Source organism: Nipponia nippon, unplaced genomic scaffold (assembly GCF_047370975.1).
Source record: "Nipponia nippon isolate SJK-2023a ecotype South Korea unplaced genomic scaffold, ASM4737097v1 scaffold_6, whole genome shotgun sequence".
NCBI lineage: Eukaryota > Metazoa > Chordata > Aves > Pelecaniformes > Threskiornithidae > Nipponia > Nipponia nippon.
The window spans coordinates 55,987,700-56,008,256 of record NW_028262380.1 but is presented as its reverse complement, the minus strand read 5'-3'; the positions used below and the strand labels follow the sequence as shown (position 1 = coordinate 56,008,256).

Genomic DNA, 20,557 nt, shown 5'->3' with positions numbered 1-20,557 from the left:
AGCCAGGAGGTAAAACAAAGCTCTGGTATCCCTGTTCTTGTCTGCAGTTCAGTCTTGCGCTCTATGCTGCATACCAGGAGCAGCAGCATGGTTTTGTGTCAGTCACACTTCTTATGTGATTTGGTGTACAAATTGTGTATATGTTGTTAAAGTAATTAACTCTTTAGCATCCCAAGGTGCTGTACGTATTCCTTCCTCCTCTAATTTTACAGTCTATAATTATAGACAAAAAGAAAACATAAGGACAGAAATGGAAAAACTACATAAAGTCCTGCAAGTTAATTGGGGTTTCTTTGAATGCTCTTGGTTGGTTGCATTTCTATGCAGAATCATGTGTATGCACCTACATGTAGTTAGTAGTTTGCTTTCTTTGTATGCACAGTGACCTGACTCTTCTGTTAAAAGGAAAAAAAAATCGTATAGTAACAGGAAGATACGTGACACTACTGGTAGCATTACTTCTTTAAAGGAATTTGCAAGATTTTCTGTTTTTTAAGCATATGTCACCTTCTCACTTAAGTGTATTCTGAGACAGCAAATTACCTGCCTGACCAAGATTCTGACCTGGTTCATAAATGAAGTAAAAATGACACAAATCCAAACAATATTTATTTCATCAACTATGCTTTAAGAGTAAACAATAACACCCCAACCCCCAACAAAAAAAAAACCAACTCAAAACCCACCCCAAAAATGCTACAAACCATAAGCTAAGGTTGTGGAGTGGCTGCCGAAATGAGTGTTCCCGATTTCATGTTGAGCTGTGTGAGGGAATAAAGTAATTTGTACCTGAAGAAAAGCAAACCAAATGCTGTCTTATCTGCTCACAGCTGAGCAGGCATACAGGGAATCTGGTCTTGAAAGTTTCTTGGATACCTTTCTGTTCTGTGCTGTCACAACCTTCGGAAGGTATGTGGGCTAGTCACTCTTGCAATTGCGAGAGTCTCCGAAGTCTGAGCCCTTTTCTATATTGTGAAATGAGATTCAGTGGATTGCACAACTGTTTTCTACCTGCTGTACTGCTTCAGCTGGAGGAACAGCTAGACAAGCGCAACCATGCCATGGTGTGAAACATCTCCATTTCATGGTGATCTAGGCCCCTCTGCACCAGGGCTCAGTGGAAACAGAGCCTGAAGTAGGGTGGCTGGCTACCCCTAAACGAGAGCTCAGGCCACGGATTGCCTTTCGCTCCTTCCACTGAGCCATTTAAGAATTTGTTGCTTTAATTCCTGGTTTTGGGCTGTGAATGAAGGGATTAAGCTGGTGAGGGCATGCAGGAAAACTACAGTGTGGTTTAGAAACCGTACTTCAGGTTGTTTCTTTGGAGCTGACCCTTCTGCTCCTTTGCAGATGAATGTACTCAATTTTTATGAACAAAATCCACAGCAACAGTGCTAGCGCTGCTTTATGAGAAACCAGAGTAGTTCTTTACGAGATGTTCATGACGTTTGTTCCAGTTTTATACGCCTCTGTAATTTTATAGGGAAAAGGAGGTGGAATTCTGAGGCCATATAAAATCTCATGACTTGAGGGAGCCAATACTGAAAGTACCTGTTGCAGTGTTGTCACAGCTCTTCCTCATTCCTCCCACTTCACTGCAGTTTTCTAGAGCTCTAAGTAAATTTGCTACAGCTGAAAGATGTGTAACCTTGTACTGCTCCTATTATCAATGTTCCACTCTGCCTCTTCTTGGAGAAAAAAAAACCCCACACTTTTTTTTTTTTTTTTTTATTCTTTCTTCTGCTCTTACTGTGTACGCCCTGCTCGGTAAGCCGTCCTGTCCTCGCGTTGTGCCGACTTGCTGCAATAGCCGCTTGGACAGGGGGGTCGTGCAAGTGCCCATCGCCGCTTTAGCCGGGGAGGGGGCGGGAAAGCGGTCGCGTCCCCCTCGCTTGTTGCCGGGGTTGTCCAACGCGGGCTGCGCTCAGCCGCCAGCGGCGGGGGAAAGCCGCTCTCCAGCTGACTGGAAACCTTCCGAGGAGCCGCGCTGCCTCATCCTCAGCAGCGCCATCTCTCCTTCCCGCCCCTGCAGCGGGACCGTTGAGCGGTCTCCCGGTTCCGAGCAGCCGTTAACGGGCGGCGGGAGGAGGCGCGCGCCCGCCCCGCCCCCACCCCCGCCGGCCGCTAACGGCCCGAAGCGCCGCCCCAGCCCTCTGAGGCTGCGGCCGGGTCGTCCCCCGCCCCGTCTGTCTGTCCGTCCGTCCGTCCGTCCGTCGTCCCGCAGCAGCGTCTCCGCGGGCCATGGCGGTGAGGCGGCCGCGGCGCGGGGCCGCCGCTCCACCCGGGCCGCCCGCTCACTCTTCCCGGCGGCCATGCCGGCCGTCCGCGGGGCGGGCGGGCGCCGCCGTGGGCCGCGCTGCGCCGCTGCTGTTGCTGCTGGTGGCGGCTGCGGGCCGGGCCGGCGCCTCGGCCGCGGGCGGCCCGGAGGTGCACAGCCTGCGGGGGAGCTGGCGGTTGGGCAACGGGAACGGGTCGGTGGTGGTCCGAGGGGAGGTGCCGGGCTGCGTCCACACCGCCCTGCACCGCCGGGGCCTCATCCAGGTACGGTAGGCAGCCGCGCCGGCACACCTCGCCCAGGCAGGGCGCTGCGGTGTGGTGGGGCCCGAGGAGAGGCCTCGCACCCTCCGAAGTGGGCAGCCTGCCACAAAGGAAAAAAACCAGCCCGCCGTGTGAGATTTCCAGAAGCACGGTTAGAGGCAACCCCCTCACCCCCCAAAACACTGCTCTGTCCCGGGAGCTGCCTCAGCCGCTGCAGGTTTTGCTAGCATTGCTGGTGCAGCAGCCAGACTTTCTTTCCTTAGCCCCTCGAGTGGCAAAGGGTCTGGTGGCTGCAGTATCCTCAGGTGGGTAACTGGAGGTTATCCACAGCAGAGCAGTCCCAGATTGGGCCAGGGATACAAATGCAAGCCCGCGCTCTGGAGCGTGTGAGGTTCTGTGGTTTTGACATGGAACCAAGGTGCTGACACCAGATACCTACAATATCATCGCAGAATGTAAGTCATGTTTGCCTGCAATATTACCTCAAAAGAATGAAAAGCTAAACCCACTCTGTTGAAGTTTGACTTGGTGGTGCAAGAAGTCTAGGGATTTCAGGCATTTCAGTCCATTCAAAATCCCTTTTAACACTCGCAGAGCACATCAGTTGAGATTGTATACGCCCATGCTGCCTAAGGCAAGTATACTCTGAAACATGAGTATAAAACTCTTACCCTTAAAAGACTAGTTCCTGCCTTAACACTTTTAAGAAGCTTTGCTGCTTCTGCTTACTATTGCCTCTTTAGTTTTTAGATGTATGAAAATGTAGTGACCACTTTCTGGGACAAACAATCAAAACTGCAGTTGTAGATTGGTAGCAAAATACCCTGATACCAGCATAAGCTGCTTGTTACTCAGACCTGACAAGAAACATGGCACTAACTGCGTCATCGTTAAAGTAAGATGCCTTTTTAAGAGGAAATGTGTGGAAAGGGACGTGTACCTGGAACAAGGAAAAGAAATAAGACATAGTGAAGTTAACAAAATCATCTGTAAAACAGATAAATACACTTCTGTACTAGAAAATGTGAAGTACTATCATACATTGTCTGAGTGTATCAGATGTATCTATATATTGTATTTATTGTGGGCCCAATGTTGCATTTCTTGTACAGCATTTGTTTAAAAAATACAATCTGCATGCATACATTTTATATTTTCTAATCTTTAATTTTTATTCTTCATATTATTATCTTGCTCTGCTCTGATGTTAGAGAGGTATAAGGAGAAAGTGAAGCCACTTTGGGCAGGATAATTTTAACATTATTCTGTGTTGGCATAGGTTGGGAATCCCAGTACTGATAATACATTCCAAAGAGTGTGATTGCCAGATAAAAGAAATAGTCAACGTTGGAAAGTAAATACACTAAGAAGGGATAAGCTGAGCCATGATGGTCTGTTGTTTCAACATCTGTGTGCTAAGTGTCATGACATTTTGAACATATAGAATTAAGGTTTTAAAATGGCTTTTCTGAAGTTTTGGGAAGTGCAGTGGGCAGGTAGACTATATATGGAAGATCAGTGAAGAAAACTGTGCCAGTTTCTCCCATGCAAAAGTGCATAAGGTAAACTGAACGTCTCAGATGTTCAGCTGTGCTGGGAGGCGTTGCTATAAGAAGTGTGAGTAATCATTCAGGAGAAACTGTAACCAATGCACTGACTCATGCACGCAAGATAACGACGTAATGAAAGACTCACATGAAGTACTCTTATGAAGTGAGAAAATGCAATTCCTAATCCAGCTGCATTGCTGTAAACTGACTTGTACTTTTAGTCATTTTAAGGGATCATGAACTCTCATGTGCCCGGGCCGAACATCAAGCCTGCCCAGAGGCGTGAAAGCTTAGTCAGCCTGCTGGCCAGCAGCATGGGTCTTGCTAATAGGTAGATGGGTGCTTGGCTAATTAAATCAATGATGGTTGGTTGTGGACACTTAGAACATGTTTACGTGAATACAAGTATGAACTTGCTCCAAACATGTACTGATATGGCCGGGTGCGAACCTGCTGTAGTCTGGAAACTGTTGCTAAGTTGGTGGTGTGAGAATTAGTACACTCTTTTGAGGAGCTGAGTTAACCGAAATACTTCACTAGTGTGGTTGCTTGACCTCTGGACTGGACCCGGCTGGTGTCTGGCTAGTTCCAAGCTCAGAATGAGCTAACTTCTTTCTAGGTATAGGTGTGTACAGGTAACTTAAGATCTATTTAAACCCATTCTTACTCAGTTTAGCAAAGCCCAGTTTACAGAAAGAAGCACGCACACAAATATTTGCACCAGGATAACTAAATTGTTTTAAAATCACATTTTTGTTTAAAAGATAGAAAGGAGAGCATACCAAAATATGGGAGCTGCCTTAGCAGGTTTCAGATCTGTTACAGATAGTGTTAAATGTAATCAATCTCTGCCACCATAGTTGTAGCATTCTGCAAAGCAGCAAACCTGAGTTGTTTGGAGGGAGCCAGTGACATAATTAGTTATTGCAGTGCGTGGCTCCATGCTGCAAAGTGTGGCTCAGCTGTTTGTCCTGAGGTTTCTTCACTGCAGTGAAAATGCTTATGACCAAATGTTTTCAAATGCAGCTGCCTAAAATCATATTCCTATATTCCTATTTATACAAAAGCATGCACACAGCCTGAATTTTAGAGCCATAGAGCACTGGTTGCTCTGTTTCTTTAGTGCTCATTATGTTTGGAAATCAGCCCTTTTTGGGGTTGTGTCAAGTGTAGAATTAGGAGTTTTGTTATAGTTGCCTAAATACAAAAGCTTTGGTCTTGAGTATTTTTTCATTTGCTCCTTTTGCTCTTCATTGTGGAGTGTAGGATTTTTATTCATCCTACTGAAAATGTCACTAGGCCAGCAATCCAAAGCTTACTGCTTGTAATCAAAAGCGAAGATTGGTCTGAAAAGCTGTACCAGGAAATAGGAGAACAAAGCTAGTGGGAACTAAATTATTCTGGATAGCAAGACCCATACGTTCAGCGACCTAGTGAAATCTGTGCGCTGTTTTTCTGTGCGATCTGCAAACGGCAAGTAGCACTGCATTGTTTGCTTCTGTATCCGTGGGAATTTTTCATGGGTTAGCACCCAAAACAGAAATCTAAAACAAAATTTGGGAGGGCCTGCTCCAACAATGTAGCTTAGTGGGCATCTCACAAATGAGGGGAAGGAGGGCAGCAAGAATAAGGTGCCGGATATTAAGCCTGCAAAATGTGGCTTAGAGTGCAAGAGTAGGCTGGAAGCAACTTATTTATGAGTGTGTGGTTCATTTCAAATTTAGGTCAATGTGCAAACTGTTTTTGCCCAGGGATGCTCTAGCTGATTGCATGTCTGTAGCCTTACTTTAATCTGCTGTGCAGACCATACATTTGAATTGAAAGACATCTCTCTGACACTGACGGTTCGTTACTCATCTCTCTGGATCCGCTTAGCATTCATTCTAGAGATGTCTTTACTCTTTGGCTTATAAAATATACACTGGATGAACACATCTTTCTGAATGCATGTATCGCTTAGAAAATGCTCTTGGGGAAGATACTTTTGAGTTTCCTACTGAAGTATTATTTTCTTCCGTGTTCAAATGCTGGATTAACTATGATAAAAGCTCTAAGGGCAGGAGATAGTATCAGAATACATGTTCAGCTGGGTTGTTTTAAGAACATTTCATAAGGACTCCGTAGCTCTTACTACTATTTACATGTGAAATTTAAAAAAGACATGAGAAATGCACATAAACAAGGGTAATATTCCCTTGAATAAAGTTAGTGCAAAGCTCGGGCATGAGCACGGACTTTTTACAAACTTGCTGCACATCTGTTGCTAACCCTACATCTCTGGAAAAAGATTTGCAGAAACCATTTTGTCTGAAGATTTCGTTTTTAACTACTGTTAGCATAGTATTTTCTTCAGGCACAGTTCTGATAAGCAATATGTATCAGCAGGTAACTTGTGCATTAAATCTTTGTGCTAGAAATAGTCGTCCTCTAGCATGTACTGTCCAAGTACAGCATGATGCCATTTCTGCTGGCAGGTGACTCCTATAAAATTTCAGTTCTGATGAATATGGCTATTGTAGCTGGATTTTCTCACCTGCCAGCCGTTTGCATTCGTACAGAAAGGCTGTTTTGTCTTATTAGCTGTCACTTTGATTTGTAAAGAACTATTATGGGGGGTCTGCGACTGTGATGCTAATATAGGGGCTGGATAACACTGCGGTTTCTGCCCCCTTATACAACAAGGGCATGCACTTGACACAGAAAGTTACAGTAGTCTTGGTCATACTTGGGTATTAAAATACATTATAAGAAGCAGAAGCTTATGTATCTCAAGTGATATTTCTGCAGCTCTGTAAAGTAGCATGGGTTTTTTTGTAGCTTGTTCTGCATTTGTATAAAATATGTTGTTGGCGTATATTGTGACACTTCATCCTAACATAGATTTTTTCCGAGCAAGCCAGGTGACAATTGCATTGGGTATCCTATGGTTCTAACAGGTTATGGCATTCATTGATGAAATAGTTGAGCATTAGTGACATTCAGTTTAGTGCTTTGTTAGAGTAACTACTGAAAATTAATCACTTTAGGATGAACTTCCAAAACTCATATTCCAAGAATAAGATCCATTCATCACTACTGTTAGTTCAGCTTGACTTCAAGCTGTAAATATGGGAAACTGGGCTTGCTGAAAATTGTGTAAATGTCCTGACTGCTATCGCTTCAGATATCAAGGAGTGTGTGGATATAGATAAGTATCTAAACTATTTAGCTTCCAGTCTGAAGTTGGCAACAGGAAAATCATTAAACTGTAAATCATGAAACATCACTTGCAAGTTTTATTTTGGTAATCTGTTACATCAGCAGGATTTTCTTATGGTATACATTATAAAATACCAGTAGCGTTGATTTATGAGAGAAGCGCATGCAAGGCAGTTTCAAATTAGATTATAACAAAAGTCGGGTAAGGCAAAGGAATCTGTTTTTTGTTCCCTTTATTACATTTCCTTTTATTATACACTGATTTTCCGCCTGGATCCAGCTGACTCTGTCTAGTGTGATTCAGGTGTGCGTGCCGTGCTCCCCTGTACTCCTGGTTGTGCGGGGGCTTGAAGCTGGCCCTTCATGGGGCCCGGGCGTGCCTGGCACAACCCGCTCACTTGGGCTTTGAGCCTCACTTCTGATGTGCTCATGTCTCATCCATTTCCTGCTTACCAGGAGAAGCTCTTGGCTTTTCAATATCCCCTTAAAATCATTGCAAGGAGGAGCTTCCATCTAGCCGCTTGGCAGTGCCTTCAGTTTAGTGCTGCCAGGACTTTTGAAGTCCTGCTGATGTCCTGTTATCCGAACTGGAAATTGCTTCCTTTTGATGCTCTCTAGCAGGGCTTTTTACCTCATCTTAGCAGGTGATTTGCTGCTTTCTTACAGCATTGAAGTTGGGAGCAGAGAACAAACAGGCAGAGAGCTTGAGTGGTTCAGAATTTTTCCCCAAATTGCAGGGAGCAGGAAAATGCAAGGCTGTCATGTTTGGTGGGATCTAAAAATAGCTGTAGCTGACTCCACCCCTCTATGACTTGCTTCCAGGAACATGTTGAGCTAATGAATGTGAAGTATATTTAATACATGTGCAGTCTATTTCCTACCATCTTTCAAATTCTCCCAGTTCCCTTAAGGGTTTTAAGATTGTCTTTTTTTCATTCAGTTTTCTGAAATAAACCTTTAATTTTAATGTGAGCTGATTTAATGTGGGATGAAATTCTGTTTCAGATAAATCCAAACAATTTGACTTCTATAGGTACATCTTCCAACACTCAAAACAGTTGCATTTAATGATGAAAAAGTCAATAATCTCACAAGCGTATTGGAGAAGTAATTTTCCTTTTTTACAGGACTTTGTTGTGGTCAGGCATTTTTCCTGAACCTTGAGAACTGCCTTAAAAGCATTGCTTGAACATTGCCACATGATTGATTTTACAACAAGCAACATTTGTCATGCTTAAAATGACTAACCAGTATTACCATTTAACAGCTTTTCTGTGTGATATAGAAGCTGTATTACTAGTTATGTAGCAATATCAGTAAGCTGTTAAGTTTTATATAAAAGGTACACAGAACTAGGAGCTTCCCATCTAAAAAGGTGGATGCCTGAAAAAACAGTATTCCTAGGAGTCAGATGAGGCTAATTAGCACCTTCTATGACACATATTTTAGCAGTCAATGCATTTCTTGAGGTTTGAAGGCTTTAGACTAACACAGAAGAAGAAAGCCCCTTCAGGAAAAAGGATCTGCAGTAAGCTCTGAGGAGATTTAAACAAGCAGCTCTGTTTGTAAACTGCTGTAAGAGCCTATCTGATGATATAATTTCTGCCTCTGATGAGACATTCCTACATTCCACTCTGCTGCTAGACAACCAATTTTGTGTTCTCCAGTCATCAGGTGTTTCTTCATTAACATCTCAGTATCCATGCTTTCGTGGAGAAACAGCGAAGGTTTCTTTTATGCAGGGTCTTGATCTTTGATGAGGCACTGATGTTGATTGTTTGACCACTAACCAAATTGGTTTTTGCTTTACAGTCTGCTGATGATAATGTGTTTACAACTTGCATCTTATGCCTTTTGTTGAATGTTTCACACGCACAGGTGGCAACGACTGAAATTTAACATGCACATTTTCCGAAGCATAACCTAAAATAAAATAGTATATAATGTTAAAGCAAGACAGTTGTTAAAAATGTGCTTTTTAAGGACATATTTTGGGTTTTCACAGTCTCTGACATTTGACGCTTGCTTTTCGTTGTCTCAATACAGTAATCTTAACAGAGTTTCTTTTATGAGCCTAAATTTTGCATTTTAATATTCATGTATTAGCCTTAAATTTTGCATCTTAATAAAAGTCTGAGATATATTCCCCAAGCATTTTGCATGTAAAAGTAATGGTATGGATATCTTAAAATTCAGTACTCGTTCTAGTAAGCTCATGATGACAACTTTTAGAGAATACACTGTATTACCAATACAGAGGTCACAGTTCTACTGAGGTAACAAGACCTTTCCTTCTTGACTCGTATTCCCTTGTAGTAAGAAATTTGATTGATCAAGCATAGCATGTAGAGACAAGGCAAGAATTTTCCCTCTGTATGGACTCAAAGAATGATGCTTATATTGCTGTGGGACTCCAGAAGAAATTATGCTACTGAGGACAGTCACTTAGATGTTATGATTTTGCTCTGCTGTGTAAATAGGTTTGTGTTTATACTACAGAGCCTGACCCTATTAGTTGTAAAACAAATGTGAGATATGAAACAATGTTTTTGAGAAGATTTCAAATCCAGAAGTGTCATTAGTATCTATACTGACTCCTGAAATGGGGAGAAAGTTTAAGCTTCAGCAAGAAGGAAAAAAAAAGCTGGGCAGATTTTCTTCAGTGTGAATCTGGATATTCAGGGCAGATAGCTGTGCTGGTACTGTAGAAGACTCCTATCGAAGGGAACCTCAATGCAGCTACTCTCTCTTAGCTGGGTTTGAGTCGTGTAGTTCAGAAGAGATTGGTCTTCGGTTTGGGAAAGCAGTTCAGCTCCGCAGCTGCTGAAGAGGATTGAACTGAGCTGTCAGTCACTGACCCGGATACCTCCACTCTGAACTGTCTGACATGGGGATGTAACACCGTACCTCTCTGGTGCCTTTGTATGAGGTGCAAGGTGGTGGGTTGTCAGGTCCACGTAACTGATTCGTTCAGCCTAGGTGAGGAACGTTGTGACCCACCATAAGGTAATAAATACAGCATGAATCCAAAAAAGTGGAGGACATAGCGGAGACCAACTGTGCCTTTACTCTTCCTGAGTAGTATGACTAAAGGGAAAAGAACGCATTCAGTATAAATGCAGCATTATTCTCAAAAGTAGTCATTTAATTTATACAACAAACCAAATTGTGTTGCTTCTCCTTCTTCTCTTTCTCCCTCCCTCCAAATATAACAATTTCATTTAGCCTTACCATATCACGACTAGTTGACAAGAAACAACTGGAGTATTTGCAATTATTTTGAACTGTAGAGATTTGTTCACTGCTGTCCCTAGAGGCCTAAAATGCTGTTTCTTTGCCTCTTAAAATCCTATTAGTCTTACTTTCTCCATCATTACGTGGGTGATTATGTTTCTGTTCCTCTCATTAAGTCGCAAGCTGGCTTGATTTTTTAAAAATTTCCAGCCCAGTCATTTCTTATATAAAAACCTGCTCCCTCTAGTTTGAGTATGAATGATTATAGCAAACAGGTTTTGACCTATATAAGTAAAGTCAAATATTACCAAAGCTTTGCTTTCACATATTATTTCGAAAGTAAAAAGGAATATCAGGACTAACTAAATAAGGTGGATTTTGCATTTGCAGACTGTCTGAAATAAGAAGTGCTCATCTAATGGATATTATGATGCATTTCATGTAGTAACACTATTACTAAATAAGTCTTGTAATTTTCTTTTTGTTGGTCTGTTATTAGGATCCATACTATAGATTTAATGACGTGATGTACAGATGGATCTCGCTGGATAACTGGACTTACAGCAGGACGTTCAAAACTCCTTTCGATGTCAGGTATGCAGTAAAGATCTGTCTAAAATAGTTCTGTGCCGTCTTTCATGCAAAATTGCTAGTTAATCCATCAGCTCAAAATCTGCGTAATACTTTTGTATCTAATAAAACAAATTATGCAATAATGTGCAGCTGCAAAGCTGTTGCTAAAGAACACTTCAGTAGTTGCCTTTCCCTATTTTTTTAAATTGTTAAAAATTACTTATGAATTGCCAACTAAGGAAGAATAATACGTAGGCTAATTGGAAGCTGGCCTGTCTGATACCTGGTGGGTATGTGAACACGCTGTGTCACAGACTTGAGCCAGTTCAGCTGTCATCCTAATTTGACTATTTAAAGATACAATGTAGCAACACTAAGTCAGACATTTTTGGAGGTAGTTGAGACAACTGCTGCTAAAGATAATGGTGACATACATTTTTATATTGTCTGTCTCCTGTGTGTTGTTAACTCTAGGTATTCTAACAGTTTTTTACACGTATGTTATCTTCTGTAGAAAGTGGCAGAAAGTGAATTTGGTTTTCGAGGGAGTAGATACAGTAGCACAGATCCTGATCAACAATATCACTCTTGGGAGAACAGACAACATGTTCAACAGATATGTAAGTAACGTGTTTATTTCTGAAGGTGCTTCTGTTTTTTCTTCAAAGCCCTTTTGTGCTGAGCACTTTCAGTGCATTCAAGTACACATAAAAATAGGTCCCTGGACACAGAAAGTGTTGACCTGAGGACTGAATGTGTAATCAGATAACTGTTGGAAAGAGAAGCGTACTTACCTTTTCAGTAGCAGCAGGGTCAGATCTAGAGGTGAATGTGTCTTGTTCTAAATGAGTGGACCCATGCAAGAGGATCAGTTCAGCTAATAATATAAGTCTTGCTTCTTGGGATCTGTTACAGCTCCAAGAAAACGTAAGCTTAAATCAGTTATATTAGGTGTAAATCTGCTTATTAATTGGTATTAGAATGGTTTACATGTGAATACTGAAATGAAAAGCATGTGTTGCAAAGCCTTTGTAAGTGTTTCCATGCTTTTTTATATATAGGTTTTTTGATTTTTAATATTGGGCTTTTGATAACATTGTCTTGTGGTTTTGGGCTTAGCCTATGTCAGCATGAGAGCACTCATCATGGAATGATCTTGAAAGTGGCAAAAATATTCAAACTAATTTTATAGCTTTGAAATACAAAATTATTCTGGGTACTAGCATAAGGGACAATCCCAGCTTTTCTCTTAAAAGAATCAAAAAAGGGAAAGTTAAAGAAAGAATGTTAGTGGAATAACTGAATTACAAAGGAAATCTGGTATCTTCATATCTCAGCGTTTACCATTCTGGGAGGTTTTATTGCAGAGGTACTGGACTGAGACATGAGAGCTAGATTCTGCCACCTGGGTCTGTGTGACCTGGGACAAATCACTTAGTTTCTCTGTGACTTAGTTTTACCATCTGTGAAATAAGAAATTTCATACAGCTTTTATGAAATTGTAATTATTTACTATTTGGAGAGTATCTAAAGATTGCCAGTAGCAGGCTCTGTAGAGTTGGGCAGTGATATTATTTTGCCCTTATTTCTGCAACTTCATTCTGTCTCAAATTGTAACAGTTCATGAAATGGCCTTCACTGTAAAACCAGAGTGAACTGTATTAGACTGAGTCTAGGATTACTGTGACCCAGACTTCTGCTTTGTTCACCAGTTCCACGTGACAACTCTGTCTGCAGGAAGGACTCTGTGAAGGCTCTGTATGGGGGATCTATTTGCTTTGTAATTTTCTGCTGTATGCTACAGACATAAGTGATGTTAGCTGGGCTGCTCACAAGTTGGAAAAAATTGCCAAGACTCGTCTTGTCACAAATGAACACTATGAAGAAGAAATGGGTATTAGCCATTGGAACCATATTATCTTGATAACAAAGGGTAATTCTGAAACTGAACATTTATCCTTCTATCCAGACACACTGAAGGGGATTTTGTGAGCCAGTGAGGAAGCCCCCAAATGCTTTATCGGTGCTGGCATAGAATATGTATCTGTACATTTCGGAGATGAGAGTGCACGTGGCATGAAATACAGCTTTGCAGGCTTCGTGCAAAAGGCAGCTCAGTGCTTTGCGGTAAATAAGCTGGCAGCACAGTGTGAGTTGGAAGGACTCCTGTATAGACCAGCTTTCTGAGTTGGAACAAGGTGTCTTTCTAAAGATGCAGATGAGTTCTGAGTGAGGAAGGAGGGTAAAGATTCTCTCGCTGTCCTTATCCTTCAGGCACTTCTGTGTGCAAGCAGAGTGCTGCAGCCTGCAATGGGGGCTCAGTATAGGGAAAGAGGTTTACCCAGAAACATCTCCTTGTATCCGGAATGTTACTGTGTATTTTCTTTTTTCAGCTTAGAAGCAGCTTTTCTTTTCCTTCAAAACCAGAGCCTGTTGAGACTGTAGTTCAAATGCCTTTGAATAATACATGTATGGTATTAAAATCCCAATGTAACAGTCATTATAAATCTCATAAATAAATGTCAGCGCTGTAATGGTTTTGTTCTATTTTCTTGACCTAGAGCTTTGATATTACCAGCGTGATCAAGGAGGTCAATTTTGTCGAAGTCCGTTTCTTATCAGCCGTTTCATACGCAGCAGAGCAGAGCAGATGTCACAAAGCATACAGCATCCCCCCGGCATGCCCTCCACCTGTGCAGAAAGGAGAGTGCCATGCTAATTTCATCAGAAAGGTAGGGGCAGAATTGTCTGTCTCTGGCTTCAGGCTTGGAAAGGGGAATGTACCACGTGCTGTCCTTACAGATGTATTCTGAAACCTGCAATGTCATTTTATAAGTAGGGCATACTTTTCATTGCAGCTTCCTTCTCCTGTCCCCACCAGAAGCCTGTAATCTAGCATGTCGGTAATACAAGAGGCATAAGAAGGCCAGGCTTCCTATCTAGGTGATAAGAATGTTTAAAAGGCTGTTTCCATCAAGGAGTCAGCGAGAGAGCAGGATAGCGTTGGGAAATGTGTAATCATTACATTTTGATCCACTGGATGGGTTTAGCAATGTATGCTGACAATAGAGTTCACACTTGCAAATACCAGTGTAGACTGCCAAGGCTGTAAAAATCTCAGCCAAGCAGCTTTGTGAGTGTTTGCTGTTGCTCATGTGCTGTGCTATTTATACTGGGCAGCTCTGGCATGTCCCAAGAAGTGTTATCTAACAGAGGACCTGTTCTCATCTTATTACGGTGTTGTGAAGTGTGACTTATAAGTACATATTTGGTGAAAACAACAATGTAATATACAATGAATGAAGCTCAGAAACTCTCATTTAAGACATGGCTTCGTTCCTGTTAAAACTTACTCAAGGCAAACTATCATTTGAGTAGCATCTCTTATATTTCTGATAGCTTTGCAGCAGCTGGAGACAATGGCTAGGTGGTCTTATTTTGGAATTTCTCTTTTTGAGTGTTTTTGCATTTTTGTCTCCACTGAAATGCCTTTCTTGTTAATTATTTTTAATCTTTTCAATAAAGTCGGTTTAGAGCCTCCTCAAAAAAATGATTGGAATCCTGTTAATCTAAACCCGGATGTGATATCCTTTAAAATTTGTATATGGAAAGACGGACTCTATGTTGTCCTGGGAAGATCCTTCAGGATTAAGAGGCGGTCTTTATTACTACTTGCTGCTACTTTTATTTTCACTACATTTTAGAATGTTGATTAATTCTTCTGAGTCCACTGTGTTTCTTAGAAATCAGTGCAGGGAGGAACTTGGAAGGAAGAAGGCGCTTAAACAGCTGTAGTCTTATTTATAGAGCAAAAATGGCCAGGAATGATTTTATGCTTTACTGAACTATACCTTTAAATTTGTAAGAAAGTACTTTAGTGCTTTTCCTCAAAAGAGTTGTTTGCCTGTATTTGGAAGCTGCTCCAGACATTTCCAGAAACATTTTTAGTTCCAAGTATATGGCAACAACAGCAGCGATGTCACATTTAAAAGTAAACAAACATACTAAGACATTGCTAAAGTAAGCTGGCTGCTTACCATCTTAAAGTAGTGGAGAGCCGTTTACACATTTGAGGTTCAGTATTACGTACAGTAAACATATCTAAATCTTAATAGGAATTTGTGTCAAAACACAAGCCTTTCACTGGTAATGTACTTCAGTGATACAAGCATATTGTTCTTATGACATACTATTTCTGATAGCAGTCACTGCGATATTATTAGTGAAACCTGACAATCTGTCAGTGATTCATTTGTTTACTTTTTATAAAAGGAAAATTACTTTAAATTTGACTTGTTTTCTAAGAATGTGTTGTCCCTGTTTTTACACTTGAAATAGGTACAGTGCTTGCTTCCTGGAAGGCTCTTTTGCAACTTGATAGGCAGGCAGGCTGACTCCAGCGATGCAAAGGATAGGCCAGACTTGTGCAATGTGGTTTGCCAAAATTAGTATGCCTCGGCTGTAAGTTACTAGTCTCTAAATTTAGAACTGTAGGTCACTGTAGAAGACTTTAAGGAGATCTATTGTGTTTGCTTTGGGGGCTGGGGCTGTGTGAAGCTTGGAGGGCAGCTGAATAGATGTCTTCAAGGGATTTGTTAACTAGAGGTCTGACCAGGTTTGAAAACAGCTAAATGGAAAGCAGTGTAGGTACTGCTCTGCCTGACCAGCATTTTATAATTCTGACAGTTATTCTGATGTTAGAACCAGAACTAAGGTATTTCTCAACCATGTTTTTGTTTCCTTTGGGTTTTGGTTTTTTTTTTTATGAGGGAACCATAAAAAGGGGAGAAACAGTGAACATGACTGAACTACACAAATGCACCAGACATACACATCTCTTTCCCTGTACTAATCTGTAGTGTTACAACAAAAAATAGAGGATAAAGTATTTCAGATATACCCATGATTTTTAATTTTATATTGTTCTTTTAGAATACTTTAACTTTTCTAACCATCAGTTTTCTGCTTATTTTGTCTTTTAGGTATACAATTAAATACTGACTTTACAAACTAAGATAATTCAGAGCTGCATTAAGAGTACCTTGCTGCCTTGGTTTTTTGATCTTTACTGGTTTTTTTTAAGTGGTGGGCTAGGTGGTGTTTTGCTCTCTCACTAATCCAAAATTTTACTATACATGGATGTTTAATACAAGATCATATTTTTTTATATAATATAAGTAGTAGAAGCAGAGTTCTGGTCAAGAAATAAGTGAAAAAATACTGTAGGCTCTTCTGGGTTTATGGAAATTGGAAAAATTCTTTCAGTGCATGACAATATTTTATGCCTAGATAGCAAATAATTTTTATTTCTGACACAGCATCAATATCTGTGTGAAAAATAGGCAATTGTAACACAATAATTCTGTATTCCAGGAGCAGTGTTCGTTTAGTTGGGACTGGGGCCCTTCTTTTCCCACTCAAGGAATCTGGAAAGATGTTAGGATTGAGGCCTATAACCATTATCACCTGATTTACTTTTCTTTGACTTCTTTCTTTGGTAAGTCATGTTACTACTTTTTATTTTGTTTCACCTTTGGAATACAAACCATTTTATTGTTAAGCTCAATTAACTGTCAGTTTAGGAAAGGTTCTACTGTTTTATTATGATTTTTTGTGTAGTTCTTACCACAGCACACCCTTTTAGGTCTTGAAACAGTACTTCAGTACAAACAATAGTGATTAAAAATGTTAGAATTCAGAATCTTTTTTGGCCTGAAGATCCCCAAATAACTGCAGAAACAGATGTAGTATAGCTGAGGTTAGCCCCTGTTCTCCTGTTTAGAAAAATGACATTTAAAACAAAGGCAAAGCTGCTATGGGAAGTCAGCTTTGTGTTGGGAAGACAAATGCACAGTGAGCAGAGTTTCAAGACCGCTGAGTTTTCAGGACACAACATGAAGTCTGAGAGAAGAGCAGTTGTGCTATGCGAGGATAATTTGTTAAGGCTGCAATTTGAGAGGGTAGCGTCGTCCTGCATTCCTGCTACCTAACTCACCTAACCGGTTTCCTCCCTTGACATGGTCTTTGATTTTCCTCTCCTCATTGCAGCTGAGCAAAAGTAGTTAATTTTCTGTTGAAACTTTCTGTAAACGGTAATATGCCCCATTGTAGACCACCCGCATGCTTTCTTTCACTGCCTGTTGAGCCCAGTCTTCAGTGGAGTAAAGGCTAGCACGTGAGTCCTCTGCACTGAGTTGAATTTCAGCCCCTGGGAATAGAGTTGTTGTGTATGAATAAAAGAGGAAGACGTCACTCCCTGGCCGCTTTTAAAGCTTCCTGAAATAACTGCAGGTCTTAGCTAGAATTAACGTGACTGGAATTTCCATGGAAAGCCCCAGCACAGACTCTGTGTGCTCTTTAAAATTTAGTTACAGTAAAAATCTTCTCTGGGCCCTCCCACATTCCCACAACTCCACCTTCTGGTAGGTAAAGTCTTGCTCTCTGGATAAGCAGAGAGAGCAAACCTCTTTCATTCAGCAGAGAGTGGTTTGGAACCAGAGCCAGGGCTTATTAGTGTTCAAATATAATAAAATTTGAAAAATAAAGAGTAAATTAACAACTTGAATTTAAGCTGCCTATGCAGTTACATTGCTCATCAGATTTGGTGTTACAGCCTTTTGACCACTGAGTCTGTAAAAGATTCATTGTTCTTGATTTTTGTGCCTAGACCCCACAGTTCGTGCAGGTAAGAGTGGGCTGGAATTTCTATACGCCCTTGGAGGGGAGGGAAAACAAACTGTAATGGCTGACCCTTGCAGGGTGGGGCGGGTGTTTTTTTAACCCGTTCAACATTTCTGAAAATTGGTCTTCCCTGGGTAATGCTGGCTGTAATATAAACTTGGGAACACATTCATTGCTCTTAATTCTACAAAAGACAGTGAAAATCACACCAGGGCTGAATGTAATTCTTTGCTTTTGGAAGGAGCTCTCTTTCTTTCCTGGAGGAAGGAGAGCTAGAATATATCCATGAAAAGAGAAAGTAAGTGTTTAGTAGTTTGTGTATACAAAATGTGCCTTAGTTCTAGTTTTCCTTGTTTTATTTGCTTTTGCTTAGATAGATGTTCATCTGTAATAGTTAAAGTACAGGATTAGCCAAGCTATGTTTGTAGATAGGTAATTTAATTGCTGAAGTTAATGGGAAATTTACACATTAATCTTGAGTACCCTTGACCCTAGCTTGCCTTATTCAGTAAGTTCTGTAAAGGAGAGGACCCTCTGAGGTAACTGTAGAGAGATCTCAGGGAAGTCATTAACTTGTTTCCTCCAGCACACTTTGGTGGCAGAAGGGACATAAAGATATAGCCCGCCAAGTCTAGACACAATGGGCCCAATTCATCCCCAGCATAACTCCATTCGTTTTGTCTAGTGCCTCTGGGATGAATTCGGCCCATTTTCTGTTAATACGGTTTTTGTTTCATCAACAAAAGTGATTGTACTGCTGTGTGATTACGATCTTTCCCAAAGAGTACCATGTTCATACGAGTGCTGACTAAAAGCAAATATAATGTCCACGGGAGTTGGTGGGAAGAAAATCCTTCCTAATGAAGTGACTGCTGTCATGGTCTCTGACTTTTGTACAGAACTCTGAAAAAACCCTGGATGGCTTTTGAATTAAAATAAAGAGAGAGAGTTATAAAACATAAATCATATTGCATAGTTCTCTTCTGAGTCAACAAATGTAAACACAGATACCAAATGCACTAAACAAGAAGATTAACCTTGTAGGTCTGGTTCAAACACAGCCTGAAAATTGTTAAATTTAATCTGAGTTGTCTGAATTGTTTCTTTGATGAGAGATCAGGTTAACCAATAGGTATATAAACACAATTCCTAAATTCCCATTTTTTTCCCCCTTCACTTAGTAAAGAGTGCTCGGCAGTGGAGTCTTGAAATCGAGTCTATTTTTGATGTAGTCAGCTCCAAGCCAATTGCAGGTCTTGTGACTGTGAACATTCCCAAATTACAAACGCAGCAAACATTCAGTGTGAAGCTTCAACCTGGAGAAGGCAGCGTTGTGCTGCTTGTAAACATCAACAAGGTAAGGAGGTGTGTGTGGAACTCTAGCCAACTGCAAAATGTTTCCCCGGCTTTCCAATGTGTCTTTCTGCCTCCATGCCAGTTTTAGGCCTCCCTCCCCTTCCTTTCTGTGTTCCTGACTTTAACAACAGTTCTATATGCCTTACAGGATAGGAGAACAGTTCTTTTCCGCTCTAAAAATTTATGTCTGTGGGGCTACATAGCTCAGTGTCAAAAAGATGATGAAGCCTTTCCGTTACTGCAAAACAAAAAGATCACATCGTCATCGGCCACTGTTAAATGAGCTACTTAGGTAGATAACCTTTGGATATCCTATGTCACTTCACTGAACTGGCAGTAGGTATCTTGTCTCCCATGCTATTGTTTCCTAGTCTGATTGGGACTAGGATGGACTACAATATGCATGGCTCTCTCAGGAAATAGAGGAAACATTCCTCAAACCTCTCAGTAGATACTCTTTCAGGTAAATAAAAGCAAAAGGCGGTAAGGTTCGCAGAAATTTTGTGGAGTAGTACTTCCTTACATTGGCTTGTAGTCCCTTGGGTAGACAAAACTCATGAGGAATTTTAGAGAGGTAAAGGATGCTCTAATGAGGAGAGAACTCAATTGAAAAATGATTAATTTGGTATACACCCCAGTGATGAAAGAGGAAAGCATTGGTCTGCTTGCCTTCAGAGGGGCTGTTGGGAAACTGTCTGCTGGTAGACTTAATTCACCATTATTTCACTTCTATAGAATTTGTTTTGTCTGTGTTTTTTTTAGAGACTGTTGAGTTTTATCACACAAGTGTCATTAAGAAAAGATATATAGACTTGACAGATGAAGAAAATCAGTGTGTCTGTTCTAGTTGACAAATAGGTAGGTGTCTTGAAATAGGCAGTGAGCCCAGTGTGGCAAAAAGAAGCATGAACTTTGTCTTGGCTTCTTGCTCAGAGAGCAGGGCCCTAGTAGAGCTGACTGTGCAGAACTGAACCTGATAGCGGCAGGCCCAGGCCAGTGGGCAGGGTGGGAGCCCTGGCAGGCGCAGTGGCAGGTGCAGCTGATGGGTGTTCTCCACTGCAGCCAGCAGTGTACCGGGAGCTGCTGTCCGCTTCACTGCCACAGGGCACAGTGAGATTTGTGGGTGAGCGATGTGCTGCGAGCAGGAATTTGGGGCTTCTGACAATTCTGGCAGTTAATAACATTTGAGGGTCTGCCCTCAAACTTTTGTGTATTTTACTGGCTCTACTGATTTTCTCTATTGCTGTGTAACTCTGCATTTGTTTCCCCAGTTTGAATGCATTATGCGTGTATTCTCAAGTTCTTTTGTCAGTTGTTTGAGTGGAGAAAAAGCATGTGTTAAAGGCAAGCAGGGTATTTATGTTCTAGTATGCACACTCAGTGACTTGCATACTTATGTACTTTGTTTTGTTTTGACATGAAAGCAT

The 20,557-nt window shown here is 41.2% G+C and overlaps 1 protein-coding gene across 14 annotated transcripts in view; it reads left to right on the top strand.

Moving 5' to 3' along the window:
- The window catches only part of MANBA (mannosidase beta), a 67,453-nt gene that overhangs the window by 5,760 nt on the left and 41,136 nt on the right, over positions 1-20,557 (top strand). For 4 of the 14 annotated variants that reach the window (XM_087736722.1, XM_087736726.1, XM_087736723.1 and 1 more), the window contains exons 2-6: positions 11,020-11,114; positions 11,608-11,713; positions 13,655-13,825; positions 16,467-16,590; positions 18,956-19,131. In XM_087736722.1, coding sequence (XP_087592848.1) covers positions 11,047-11,114; positions 11,608-11,713; positions 13,655-13,825; positions 16,467-16,590; positions 18,956-19,131 — 645 coding nt within the window. In that variant the 5' untranslated portion in view covers positions 11,020-11,046. Of the gene's footprint in view, positions 1-628; positions 2,542-2,614; positions 2,994-11,019; positions 11,115-11,607; positions 11,714-13,654; positions 13,826-16,466; positions 16,591-18,955; positions 19,132-20,557 lie in introns of those variants that run through there. The other 10 variants (XM_087736730.1, XM_087736729.1, XR_015699717.1 and 7 more) reach the window with 8 other exon arrangements.